General features: G+C 53.8%; 1 protein-coding gene across 1 annotated transcript in view; it reads left to right on the top strand.

Annotated features, from left to right (window-relative positions):
- The window catches only part of CCNK (cyclin K), a 77,917-nt gene that overhangs the window by 3,290 nt on the left and 61,192 nt on the right, over positions 1-13,435 (top strand). The window contains exon 2 of the mRNA XM_068254793.1: positions 6,385-6,611. Within this exon, the coding sequence (XP_068110894.1) occupies positions 6,415-6,611 (197 nt within the window). The 5' untranslated portion in view covers positions 6,385-6,414. The remainder of the gene's footprint in view (positions 1-6,384; positions 6,612-13,435) is intronic.

Consider the following 13,435-nt stretch of genomic DNA (forward strand, 5'->3'; position numbering starts at 1 on the left):
GGTGCTCATTGGACTTTGGACCCCTTAGCGCAGTTAGGCTGCAAAAAAGTGCCACACATGTGGTATTGCCGTACTCAGGAGAAGTAGTATAATGTGTTTTGTGGTGTATTTTTTACACATACCCATGCTGGGTGGGAGAAATATCTCTGTAAATGACAATTGTTTGATTTTTTTTTTTTTTTTTTTTTTTACACACAATTGTCCATTTACAGAGATATTACTCCCACTCAGCATGGGTATGTGTAAAAAGACACCCCAAAACACATTATACTACTCCTGAGTACGGCGATACCACATGTGTGGCACTTTTTTACACCCTAACTGCGCTAAGGGGCCCAAAGTCCAATGAGTACCTTTAGGATTTCACAGGTCATTTTTGTTTCAAGACTACTCCTCACGGTTTAGGGCCCCTAAAATGCCAGGGCAGTATAGGAACCCCACAAGTTACCCCATTTTAGAAAGAAGACACCCCAAGGTATTCCGTTAGGTGTATGGCAAGTTCATAGATTTTATTTTTTGTCACAAGTTAGTGAAAAATGACACTTTGTGAAAAAAAAAACAATAAAAATCAATTTCCGCTAACTTTTGACAAAAAATAAAATCTTCTATGAACTCGTCATACACCTAACAGAATACATTGGGGTGTCTTTTTTTTCTAAAATGGGGTCACTTTGTGGGGTTCCTTTACCGCCCTGGCATTTTACGGCCCAAAACCGTGAGTAGTCTGGAAACCAAATGTCTCAAAATGACTGTCCAGGGGTATAAGCATCTGCAAATTTTGATGACAGGTGGTCTATGAGGGGGCGAATTTTGTGGAACCGGTCATAAGCAGGGTGGCCTTTTAGATGACAGGTTGTATTGGGCCTGATCTGATGGATAGGAGTGCTAGGGGGGTGACAGGAGGTGATTGATGGGTGTCTCAGGGGGTGGTTAGAGGGGAAAATGGATGCAATCAATGCACTGGGGAGGTGATCGGAAGGGGGTCTGAGGGGGATCTGAGGGTTTGGCCGAGTGATCAGGAGCCCACATGGGGCAAATTAGGGCCTGATCTGATGAATAGGTGTGCTAGGGGATGACAGGAGGTGATTGATGGGTGTCTCAAGGTGTGATTAGAGGGGGGAATAGATGCAAGCAATGCACTGGCGAGGTGATCAGGGCTGGGGTCCGAGGACGTTCTGAGGGTGTGGGCGGGTGATTGAGTGCCCTAGGGGTAGATAGGGGTCTAATCTGATAGGTAGCAGTGACAGGGGGTGATTGATGGGTAATTAGTGGGTGTTTAGGGTAGAGAACAGATGTAAACACTGCACTTGGGAGGTGATCTGACGTCGGATCTGTGGGCGATCTATTGGTGTGGGTGATCAGATTGCCCGCAAGGGGCAGGTTAGGGGCTGATTGATGGGTGGCAGTGACAGGGGGTGATTGATGGGTGGCAGTGACAGGGGGTGATTGATGGGTGATTGACAGGTGATCAGTGGGTTATTACAGGGAAGAACAGATGCAAATATTGCACTGGCAAATTGATAAGGGGGGGGTCTGAGGACAATATGAGCGTGTAGGCAGGTGATTGGGTGCCCGCAAGGGGCAGATTAGGGTCTGATCTGATGGGTAACAGTGACAGGTGGTGATAGGGGGTGATTGATGGGTAATTAGTGGGTGTTTAGGGTAGAGAACAGATGTAAACACTGCACTTGGGAGGTGATCTGACGTCGGATCTACGGGCGATCTATTGGTGTGGGTGGGTGATCAGATTACCCGCAAGGGGCAGGTTAGGGGCTGATTGATGGGTGGCAGTGACAGGGGGTGATTGATGGGTGATTGACAGGTGATCAGGGGGATAGATGCATACCGTACACAGGGGGGGGGGGTTCTGGGGAGAATCTGAGGGGTGGGAGGGTGATCAGGAGGGGGCAGGGGGGGGGGGGGATAAAAAAAAAATAGCGTTGACAGATAGTGACAGGGAGTGACTGATGGGTGATTAGGGGGGTGATTGGGTGCAAACAGGGGTCTGGGGGGTGGGCAGGGGAGGGGGTCTGAGGGGTGCTGTGGGCGATCAGGGGGCAGGGGTGGGGGGAAATCCGTGTGCTTGGGTGCAGACTAGGGTGGCTGCAGCCTGCCCTGGTGGTCCCTCGGACACTGGGACCACCAGGGCAGGAGGCAGCCTGTATAATACACTTTGTAAACATTGCAAAGTGTACTATACACTTTGTATGCGGCAATCTGGGTGCTAGTAACCTGCCGGCGCTTCCGAACGGCCGGCGGGTTACAGCGCGAGGTGGGCGGAGCCAATCCCCGGCGGCCGATCGCATCACGAATGACGCGATCCCGCCGCCCATGCCTGTAAAAGGACCGCCGCCATTTGTCAATACGGCAGTCCTTGCGGGGTCCACTTCCCGGCCGCCAATTGTCTATACGGCGGTCGGGAAGTGGTTAAAGAGACTCTGTAACAAAATGTTCATCCTTAGTTATTCTATCCTATAAGTTCCTATACCTGTTCTAATGTGCTCTAACTGCAGCCTTTCCTAGTTGCACAGTGGCTGTATTATCTGTTCTATAATCTAATCTTCTCTCCTCTGTTGGGCTAAGGCTTGAATGTGCGGAATGTGCTGGGCTGCTTGTGATTGGCTAGAAGCTATACACACCCTCTCCAGGCCCCCTGCACACTCTGTATGACTCACACACTGGGCTCCTCTCAGCCTATCACTTGCTAGGTCTTTTGTTTGTAAACACTGCCTAAAAATGGCAATTACAAGCCAGGATTGCAGCAGGGAGTGGCAGAAACAGCACAGAGGGGCCCAGGAGAATATAATGAATAGAATGGTATGCTTTTTATTGTAAGAATTTTACAGTACAGATTCTCTTTAACCCATTCAACAATGCAAACAGAACTCTGAACTTGTAAATTAGACGATCCAAGCAGTCCAAGGAACTCGTGCAAACCGCTCTCTGTATTTGGGCTGACATCTCAGATGCTGCTGGCTGGTGTATGAAGCCTTTGACAGTCAGATCGGCCAGCAGCGGCTCGATTGATAAGGGCACATCGGTCCATGTATGCCCAGCATAATGAGTCAGATCAGCCAGCAGCTGCAGACCAGCCGGGGTGACATGTCTGTGTCGCTCCCCCTTCTCTCCACTTCTAACAGCCTGCCTAGTCTCCCTTCATCCCCTCCTGGAGCTCCTGCACAACTCGCCATTCACTTTACCCCGCTGATCCCTCTGTGGAGTCTGGTGGGGCCACAGACACTGGCTCTCATTTGCCTCTTCCTTCCCTCCTCTGCTTGGCCACGTAGCGCAGCGGAGCAGCACAATTAGATAGTACCCCTGCGATGCGCTGACAGCGTCCTGCGGACTATTATAAAACATCCGACTGCGATCTACCCAGCAGTCCTTCGCAATCTATTGTTAGATCATGATTGACGCATTGGGCACCCCTGTTTCAAAGCAGGCCGGAACTCAGACCTCCCCTCTGCTCTAAAAGATGCACAACAGCATAATAACATTTACACAAAATGAACATTTCTTTGTTACAGCTGATATAAATCTTAAAATGCATCTGCACAGTTTATTTTTCCTGCTTCATGGGAGGAGACATATTGGCCTCAATTCACTAAGCTTTAGCAAACGTTGGATAACTTACCTCATGGGTAAAATCCAATTTTGAATTCACTAAGGTGTTATAGATGTATTGAGCGTTTTATCGATTAAAACATTCAATAAACATATAACACCTTAGTGAATTGAAAATTAGATTTTACGTATGAGGTAAATTATCAAACATTCGATAAAGTGTTTTCTAAAGCTCCGTGAATTGAGGCCAATGTTTACAGCCTGTGCTTTCCAATGGGCGTATCCCCTGTGTCACATGACTGCCATGGCAGAGATGGCAGATACGCCCATTTAAATGTACAGGCTGTAAACCATATGTCGGCTTCCATAAATCAGGAAATAGAAACGGTGCAGATTTATGTTAGGATTTGTATCAGCTGTAACAAAGAAATGTTGTTTTGTTTAAAGCTTATTGTGCTGTTGTGTATCTTTTAGAAAGAAAGGAAGTTCTGAGTTCAGGTCCGCTTTAATATTCACCTGGCCAGCAGTGTAGTTGTGTGATTCCTAGCAGTTATTTGCTGTGTGACTGAGGAGCTGCTGCTTATGCTGGCTGCTGCTGCAACCTGATTTCTGAGTGACTTCCTTCTTCTCTCACTCAGTCTCTCTTCACAGCTCAGCACTGTCAGCAGCAGTTCCGGTTTCATCCACTGAACTGATTCGTTCAGTGTGATGAATCGACTCACAAAAAAGAACCGGATCAAATGAACAACTCGTTCATGATCCGGACAACACTAGAGCAGCCCCATATCCTGTGCAAGAGCTGAGATTAGTGTTACAGAGAGGCGGTATGTGGAAGGGGGGAGGGGGATGTATGGGGGACACCGGCCAGCGTATGCGGGAGCGTATGGTGAGGTGACGGCCGGTGTACACGGGAGCGTATGGTGAGGGGACGGCCGGCGTACGCGGGAGCGTATGGTGAAGGGACGGCCGGCGTACGCGGGAGCGTATGGTGAGGGGACGGCCGGCGTACGCGGGAGCGTATGGTGAGGGGACGGCCGGCGTACGCGGGAGCGTATGGTGAGGGGACGGCCGGCGTACGCGGGAGCGTATGGTGAGGGGACGGCCGGCGTACGCGGGAGCGTATGGTGAGGGGACGGCCGGCGTACGCGGGAGCGTATGGTGAGGGGACGGCCGGCGTACGCGGGAGCGTATGGTGAGGGGACGGCCGGCGTACGCGGGAGCGTATGGTGAGGGGACGGCCGGCGTACGCGGGAGCGTATGGTGAGGGGACGGCCGGCGTACGCGGGAGCGTATGGTGAGGGGACGGCCGGCGTACGCGGGAGCGTATGGTGAGGGGACGGCCGGCGTACGCGGGAGCGTATGGTGAGGGGACGGCCGGCGTACGCGGGAGCGTATGGTGAGGGGACGGCCGGCGTACGCGGGAGCGTATGGTGAGGGGACGGCCGGCGTACGCGGGAGCGTATGGTGAGGGGACGGCCGGCGTACGCGGGAGCGTATGGTGAGGGGACGGCCGGCGTACGCGGGAGCGTATGGTGAGGGGACGGCCGGCGTACGCGGGAGCGTATGGTGAGGGGACGGCCGGCGTACGCGAGAGCGTATGGTGAGGGGACGGCCGGCGTACGCGGGAGCGTATGGTGAGGGGACGGCCGGCGTACGCGGGAGCGTATGGTGAGGGGACGGCCGGCGTACGCGGGAGCGTATGGTGAGGGGACGGCCGGCGTACGCGGGAGCGTATGGTGAGGGGACGGCCGGCGTACGCGGGAGCGTATGGTGAGGGGACGGCCGGCGTACGCGGGAGCGTGCGGTGAGGGGACGGCCGGCGTACGCGGGAGCGTGCGGTGAGGGGGCGGCCGGCGTACGCGGGAGCGTGCGGTGAGGGGGCGGCCGGCGTACGCGGGAGCGTGCGGTGAGGGGGCGGCCGGCGTACGCGGGAGCGTGCGGTGAGGGGGCGGCCGGCGTACGCGGGAGCGTGCGGTGAGGGGGCGGCCGGCGTACGCGGGAGCGTGCGGTGAGGGGGCGGCCGGCGTACGCGGGAGCGTGCGGTGAGGGGGCGGCCGGCGTACGCGGGAGCGTGCGGTGAGGGGGCGGCCGGCGTACGCGGGAGCGTGCGGTGAGGGGGCGGCCGGCGTACGCGGGAGCGTGCGGTGAGGGGGCGGCCGGCGTACGCGGGAGCGTGCGGTGAGGGGGCGGCCGGCGTACGCGGGAGCGTGCGGTGAGGGGGCGGCCGGCGTACGCGGGAGCGTGCGGTGAGGGGGCGGCCGGCGTACGCGGGAGCGTGCGGTGAGGGGGCGGCCGGCGTACGCGGGAGCGTGCGGTGAGGGGGCGGCCGGCGTACGCGGGAGCGTGCGGTGAGGGGGCGGCCGGCGTACGCGGGAGCGTGCGGTGAGGGGGCGGCCGGCGTACGCGGGAGTGTATGGTGAGGGGACGGCCGGCGTACGCGGGAATGTATGGGGAGGTGAGGGCAGTGTATGAGGGAATGTATGGGGAGGTGAGGGCAGTGTATGAGGGAATGTACGGTGAGGTGAGGGCGGTGTATGAGGGAATGTACGGTGAGGTCAGTGTATGAGGGCGGTGTATGAGGGAATGTACGGTGAGGTGAGGGCGGTGTATGAGGGAATGTACGGTGAGGTCAGTGTATGAGGGAATGTACGGTGAGGTGAGGGTGGCGTATGAGGAAATGTATGGTGAGGTGAGGGCGGTGTATGAGGGACTGTACGGTGAGGTAACGGTGGCGTATGCGGGAATGTAAGTTCTGTAATAGTCCTGGTCAGCCATCCATTTGTGGAACACCTTGTGACGTTATCTCACATTGTCTTTCAGACTTTCAGGTTTTTGGAAGCTGCAGCAGCAATGAAGGAGAATAAAGAGAATTCCAGCCCCTCGGTGGGCTCCAGCACTGTGGACCATGCCAAGCCCTGCTGGTACTGGGATAAGAAGGACCTGGCTCACACCCCTTCTCAGCAGGAAGGCCTAGATCCAGCCACTGAAGCCAGATACAGAAGGGAAGGGGCCAGGTTCATCTTCGATGTCGGGACCCGGCTTGGATTGTATCCTTTTCTAAAACTTTATGTTGTGTTGGAGGATTCAGTCTTCTGTTCACTGAGATTATTGAAGGAAAGCGAACTTGCATGCATGATAGCTGCCCATAGTGTCCCGCTCAGTAGTCCTAGATCGGCTTAGATTGTATCCATCATTTTGCCTCAGCGTGGGGCTTTAGTTGATGTTTAGAAGATTGTCCCTGCAGATCTCAGGTGTCAAACTCAAGCCTGCAGGCTTAATACGGCCCTCCTTTCCACTATGTGGCCCTGGAGTGCTGCAAATATATATTATTCTAAGCAGTAAATGAACAGTACATCAGAGGATGTCAGGGTTTCTAATGTATACATATAGTCAGTGTGAACCTGGGTGCAGCAACAACCCACAGGACCCCTGTCACAGGAGCCCTAGTGGCTGACCGCACTTAGCCTTCTAAACGGTGCCAGCGCACAGATCGTGCGAACTCTGGTCACAGTCAATGCGCAGGAACCGTTAAGAATTAGCCGCAGACAACTCAGAAGGGAGCCTGTGAGACACGGGTGATTACAACTTCACCCACTGGTTCAGAGTAAACTGCCACCACCGCGGTTATCATGGGACCGTGGAGCCCACTAACTGACTGACTAATCCTGCGAATGAAACGGTTAAACACACGATATTCTGTCTAGCCAACAACAAACAAACAGTAGCGTATCTTCAGAGACCCGGGATCAGTTCTGTGTGTGTGCTGATAAGCAGGGTAGCGGACAGTGAATGACTTGGGGAAAGTCGTTTATTCACGCAATATAAATAATTAATATATACAGACAATTGTTAAAATCACAATTATTAAGACAGTAATAGCCAGTATAAAAAATAAAAGAAGGGAGAAAAATACTTAGTTCCTGGAAAGATGTCCTTTTTGTGGGAAAACAGAGTTCTGGGTTTCCATCAGAGTTCAGACCAGGTGGATGCCAGCATATCCTCAAGCTGGCACCTGATGAGTTCAAGATCTTTCAGGGTGGAGGACACTGAGTTTGGCTCTTCTGCCATTCTTATGCCCCTGATTCAGTAGGAGGGAGTGAGGGCGGGCCCACCCCCCCCCCCCCCCCTTAGAACATGAGATGAGTCCTCCCCTTGTCCTGGGGGCCAGAAATCATGCCTTAACCATATATGGGCTCTATCTCACAGAACCGTACAGGTCAGGGCCGATTTATTAACATTTTCAGGTCTGTCTCGATTTACCCAGCAGCCTGATACCAGACATGAGGGGTGGGACCCCTGTGGTATCATCAGGGCATTTTCAAACTGCCTAACTGGCAGTCCTTACCTCAGAATGTTCTGAAACTTCCTCAGAACCAGCACCGGGGCTCATGCTACACTTCCCCCACGTTTGGCGAAGCTGCCATCTCAGGAACCCCAGAAATATGACAGATCTGGGAAGTTATGGATATGCTATGAGACTCAGGTTATTCCCAGGCAAAGGCTCTTTGAAGTTGGCAGCAGCAAGCCACATGTCGGCTCCCTGCTGGGAAAAGGAGTCGGAGTGTCTGAGTTCCCTCACTCTAGATTGGTTCTGTCATGGTGTTTGTCACCTTATACCTGATGGATGGGCCATCAGCACAGCTTGAAGCCAGGGACTCTCTGGGCCCAGGCTCATTAGCATATCAAAAGAGCCATCCAGCCTTTAGGATGGTTCTCTCTCTGCTAAGAAAAGGACTTCAGCTGCCCCTACACACTCAACCCAGATTGTATCGATTTGAAGCGTAATCGATGCAGGGAATCGAGTGCGATCGCTTTTTCTTCACGGGCGGTTCCAGGACGCGCCTGCGGCCCCGCAACCGTCCGTGACAACCCCTCCTTGGATACAACCCCCCTCCCCCCATGTGACCAGTAAGACACACACTTCTGCACACCTTTTTTTACCCTCTCCACACATAGCAGAGAAGTGCTGCAGAGAAGTGTACGATTAACCTGCTCCAGCGATGTGTCGTGTCTCTTCTGTTCATCCCAGCCGCTGCACGCTCTGTACGTCCTCACCTCCAGCTCCTGATCACATGACATGCCTCAGCAGCCAGAGGACATGCCTCAGGAGCCAATGCCACTCTGCTCCGTGCCACTCCGCATGCATGCTTTGTACTACTCTGCTGGCGTGCTCTGCAGCTCCTTACTGCTCTGCAGCTCCTTACTGCTCTGCAGGCGCACTCTGCAGCTCTGTGGTACTACACAGCTCTGTACTGCTCCGCAGACCTGCTCTGCAGCTCCACAGGCATGCTCCATAATACTCAGCAGGCGTGCTCTGTGCTACTCCGTACTGCTCCGCAAACATGCTCTGTGCAGCTCCACAGATGTGCTCTGCAACTCCATGCCACTACGTAGGCATGCTCTGCAGCTCTGTGCTACTCTGCAGGTTTGCTCTGGAGCTCAGTGCTGTTCCACAGGCGTGCACAGTTCCGTGCCGCTCCGCGCCCCTCCGCAGCTCCGTGCCGCTCCGCGCCCCTCCGCAGCTCCGTGCCGCTCCGCGCCCCTCTGCAGCTCCGTGCCGCTCCGCGCCCCTCTGCAGCTCCGTGCCGCTCCGCGCCCCTCTGCAGCTCCGTGCCGCTCCGCGCCCCTCTGCAGCTCCGTGCCGCTCCGCGCCCCTCTGCAGCTCCGTGCCGCTCCGCGCCCCTCTGCAGCTCCGTGCCGCTCCGCGCCCCTCTGCAGCTCCGTGCCGCTCCGCGCCCCTCTGCAGCTCCGTGCCGCTCCGCGCCCCTCTGCAGCTCCGTGCCGCTCCGCGCCCCTCTGCAGCTCCGTGCCGCTCCGCGCCCCTCTGCAGCTCCGTGCCGCTCCGCGCCCCTCTGCAGCTCCGTGCCGCTCCGCGCCCCTCTGCAGCTCCGTGCCGCTCCGCGCCCCTCTGCAGCTCCGTGCCGCTCCGCGCCCCTCTGCAGCTCCGCGCCCCTCCGCAGCTCCGTGCCGCTCCGCGCCCCTCCGCAGCTCCGTGCCGCTCCGCGCCCCTCCGCAGCTCCGTGCCGCTCCGCGCCCCTCCGCAGCTCCGTGCCGCTCCGCGCCCCTCCGCAGCTCCGTGCCGCTCCGCGCCCCTCCGCAGCTCCGTGCCGCTCCGCGCCCCTCCGCAGCTCCGTGCCGCTCTGCAAGCGCGGTTCGTATTACTCCGCAGTTTAGCATACTTGCGCTCATGCACAGACAGGAGCATTGGGAAGGGCTTGTGGCATATATTCAGAGAATTCCAGCGCTGGTTGTAGAGGATCCCTTTGGGCTGTGGAGCTGGATGATTGTGGCGCACAAACGAGCCGTGTATACCCAGCATAAGATGCAACCGCTAGTACTTCTACTGCTACATCTGAATCTAATGCTAATACGTTACAGCCAGAGCAGCGTATGAAGCATAAAAGTAAGCCTACTACTAAGAGGCGTATTGTATCATCCTCTGATGAGGAGGAGTTAGATGAAGAGGGGGATAATGAAGGCGATGATGATGATGAATCTGATGGATCTACTATTAAGGGTGTGGAGAGTCAATCAGAAACCAAGAAAGTTTCCAGATTTAGATTTCCTGCTGATGAGACAGAACTGATTCTAGTAATCAATAATACACTAAAGATTGAGCCAGAGAAGACAAAGGAGATATCAATTTATGATCAGTTATATCAGGGAATGGAGCCTTCGGAACCTCTTATGCTGGGAATACACGAAGCGATCCGGTGGCTCGATTAGCCGCCGGATCGACTCCCGCCGCGTCCCCGCAGCCGCCCCGGATTGATTCCTGCTTGTCCCTGCGGGTGCTTCCTTCTCTTCCGCTCGATTCCCTGCTATTGTCCGCCCGCGGGTATCGAGCGGGGAATTGATTCGCGCGGTCATCGGACCTGTCGGATATTATCAATCAAGCCATCAGCGGCTCGATTGATAAGGAACTATCGCTCCGTATATTCCCAGCATTACGTTTCCTGTCCATAGATCAACTAAAAATACTATTTTGAGTCAATGGAAGTGTCCAGATAGGAAGTTATATGTCTAAGGGATTCATGAAGATTCCCGTTTTCTGAGGTTAATAAGGACAATGAATTAGCATTTGAAGACCTAGGATACTTAAAGAGACTCTGAAGCGAGAATAAATCTCGCTTCAGAGCTCATAGTTAGCAGGGGCATGTGTGCTGCTAAACCGCCGCTATCCCGCGGCTAAACGGGGGTCCCTTCACACCCCCCCCCCCCCCCCCCCGCAAAACTTGGTCGTAGACTTAGTCGTGAATTTTTTTCTTCCTGGAGGCAGGGCTAATGGCTGCAGCCCTGCCTCCAGTCACGTCTATCAGACGCGCATCGCCGCCTCTCCCCCGCCCCTCTCAGTGAAGGAAGACTGAGAGGGGCGGGGAGAGGCGGAGGTACGCGTCTGATAGACGCGCATGAGGCAGGGCTGCGGCGGTTAGCCCTGCCCCAATGCGGAAGCGCTCCCCCGCATTACGGAGAGGATTTGGGGGATCAGGGACCCCCGTTAAGCCGTGGGATAGCGGCGGTTTAGCAGGGGCACACATGCCCCTGCTATCTGAGGTCTGAAGCGAGATTTATTCTTGCTTCAGACTCTTTTTAACCCTCCTGGCGGTATGAAAAATTCCGCTAGGAGGCAGCGCAGCAGTTTTTTTTTTTTTTTAAATCATGTAGCGAGCCCAGGGCTCGCTACATGATAGCCGCTGCTCAGCGGCATCCCCCCGCCCGCTTCGATCGCCTTCGGCGATCTCCGATCAGGAAATCCCTCCTGGAGGGCTTCCCCCGTCGCGAATGACGTCACCGACGTCGTGACGTCATTTGGAGTCCCGATCCACCCCTCGGCACTGCCTGGCACTGATTTGCCAGGCAGTGCACGGGGTCTGGGGGGCGCGCGCAGCGACGGATAGCGGCGATCGGGCGCGGGGCGGCGGCGATCGGTGTGCTGGCCCAGCTAGCAAGGTGCTACCTGCGTCCAGCAAAAAAAAAATTAAATAAATCGGCCGAGCAGGGCCTGAGAAAACCTCCTGTGCGGCTTACCCCGAACTACGTTCGGGGTTACCGCCAGGAAGGTTAAAGGATCCACAAGACAAGCGAGTTGAATTTGCCTTGAAGAAAGCTTGGTCATCAGCAGGTGCAAATTTTAGACCTGCCGCAGCCACAAGGTTTATAGTAAGGGTACTAGCATTGTGGGTAAAAAAAGGTTGAAGAAAATGTAGAGGGGAGCATCTAGAAAGGAAATATTAGTCATTAGATGTTGTGTCAAAGGCTAGAGACTATATTACTGATGCAGCAGCAGAATGGGAGATATCAAACAAGGTGTTCAGAGCCCTGGTGAAGAGATGGGGTCGACCTCAGACTTATTCGCAGACAGGGAGAATTCAAAATGCAGGTGGTTTTACTCCCTGAATCCCAGAGAGGGTGCAGAAGCAGTGGATGCGCTCAGCCAGAGTTGGATAGTAGAGAAGGCATATGCATTTCCACCCATTCAACTTATTCCTTGTGTACTACAAAAATTAATGTAACAAGAAGAAAAGAAGAGATCGAGAGCCCCCAATAGTGTATTATCGTTCGATATTTGGCACAATTATAGGAAAAATGTTTATACTCACAAGTATGGGTTGCCAATGGGGGCAACCACTTCAGTCGCAGACGAGGAGATTAGACCTGTCCTCGTTCAGGTTAAAGAAGTCGCTCTCCGTAGAGGAAAAAAAGAGGGGTGTCAACACCCATCCACCAGGTGGATCAAAATGTACTCAAAATGAGGAGGCGCCAGAAGAATAAAAAGAGGATCAGATTAAAATGATAAAATTGTGGGTGGCAATGGTGGACTTGCTCACCTTACAAAAAGCACAAGCACTGGTTCAGTGTATTAAAAACCATATAATTTAATTATTACTCCTTATCAAAAAACAAAATTGCAACGCGTTTCACGGATCTCAAGTCCGCTTCCTCAGGCAACAAAATTCACACAGGCAGGAGCAACTAAAAAACAAAAAATACAAGGAACAAAAAATAAAAACAAAGACCTATGTCATAGTCTGCACACAATTATATTCATCAATACACACCTATGATCAAGAAACAAAGGCACATTCCATTATGTGATCATATCTACATAAAAAGAATGCATATATATCTCCATGAACACATATCTGCATATGAAAATATCCATCTCACCATAAAAGACCTTTCAAAGCCCCAGGGGCCCCTTAGATAAATAGATGTATATCCATAGTAAACACATATATATAGAAACCATATAAAAATTGTATAAAAAAAAAACATATAAAAGAACCATAACATGCAGGGTCCATATGTGGAGAGGTCCGTGCAGTATAACAATATATATATATGTATCCCGTGCATATGCATGCACCCCGAGCGTGAGTTGTGACTGTTTCCTCACGCTGGGGGTGATAGTCCCCTTGTATGTGGGTATATGCTGTCGCTATCCCTTGATTATATGTGCACCTGCGTGCAGTGATAAAATATCAGGAGACCTGCCCAAGGTGTGAGGGATGTATGGTAGATCCTTTTGGGGTGAGTGACTCCCCGTTCCTTGGATAAGGCCTGGAAGTGTGGATGGCCGGGGTATCCTAGTGATGGTAATGGCATGTATGGGGAAAAAACCGAGGGGACTTACCCGTGGTGCTATGCAGACACGTGTGGCGCCTCCGCTGTGGTCTGGCGCCATACTTTCTCTGACTATATCCCTCCTGAAGTGGGAGGTGACTTGCTACTAAGGGGCGGGGTATTGCCGGCTACAGCCTACGCTGTGTAACCAGCTGGTAGGCTGTACGTCCAGACGGAAGTGCATGGAGTGTGGGCAGGAAGCCCATTTCCCCATCTCCATTGTGGGCAAGGTGCACTTACGCTGTGT

This window comes from Hyperolius riggenbachi, chromosome 9 (assembly GCF_040937935.1).
Source record: "Hyperolius riggenbachi isolate aHypRig1 chromosome 9, aHypRig1.pri, whole genome shotgun sequence".
Lineage (NCBI taxonomy): Eukaryota > Metazoa > Chordata > Amphibia > Anura > Hyperoliidae > Hyperolius > Hyperolius riggenbachi.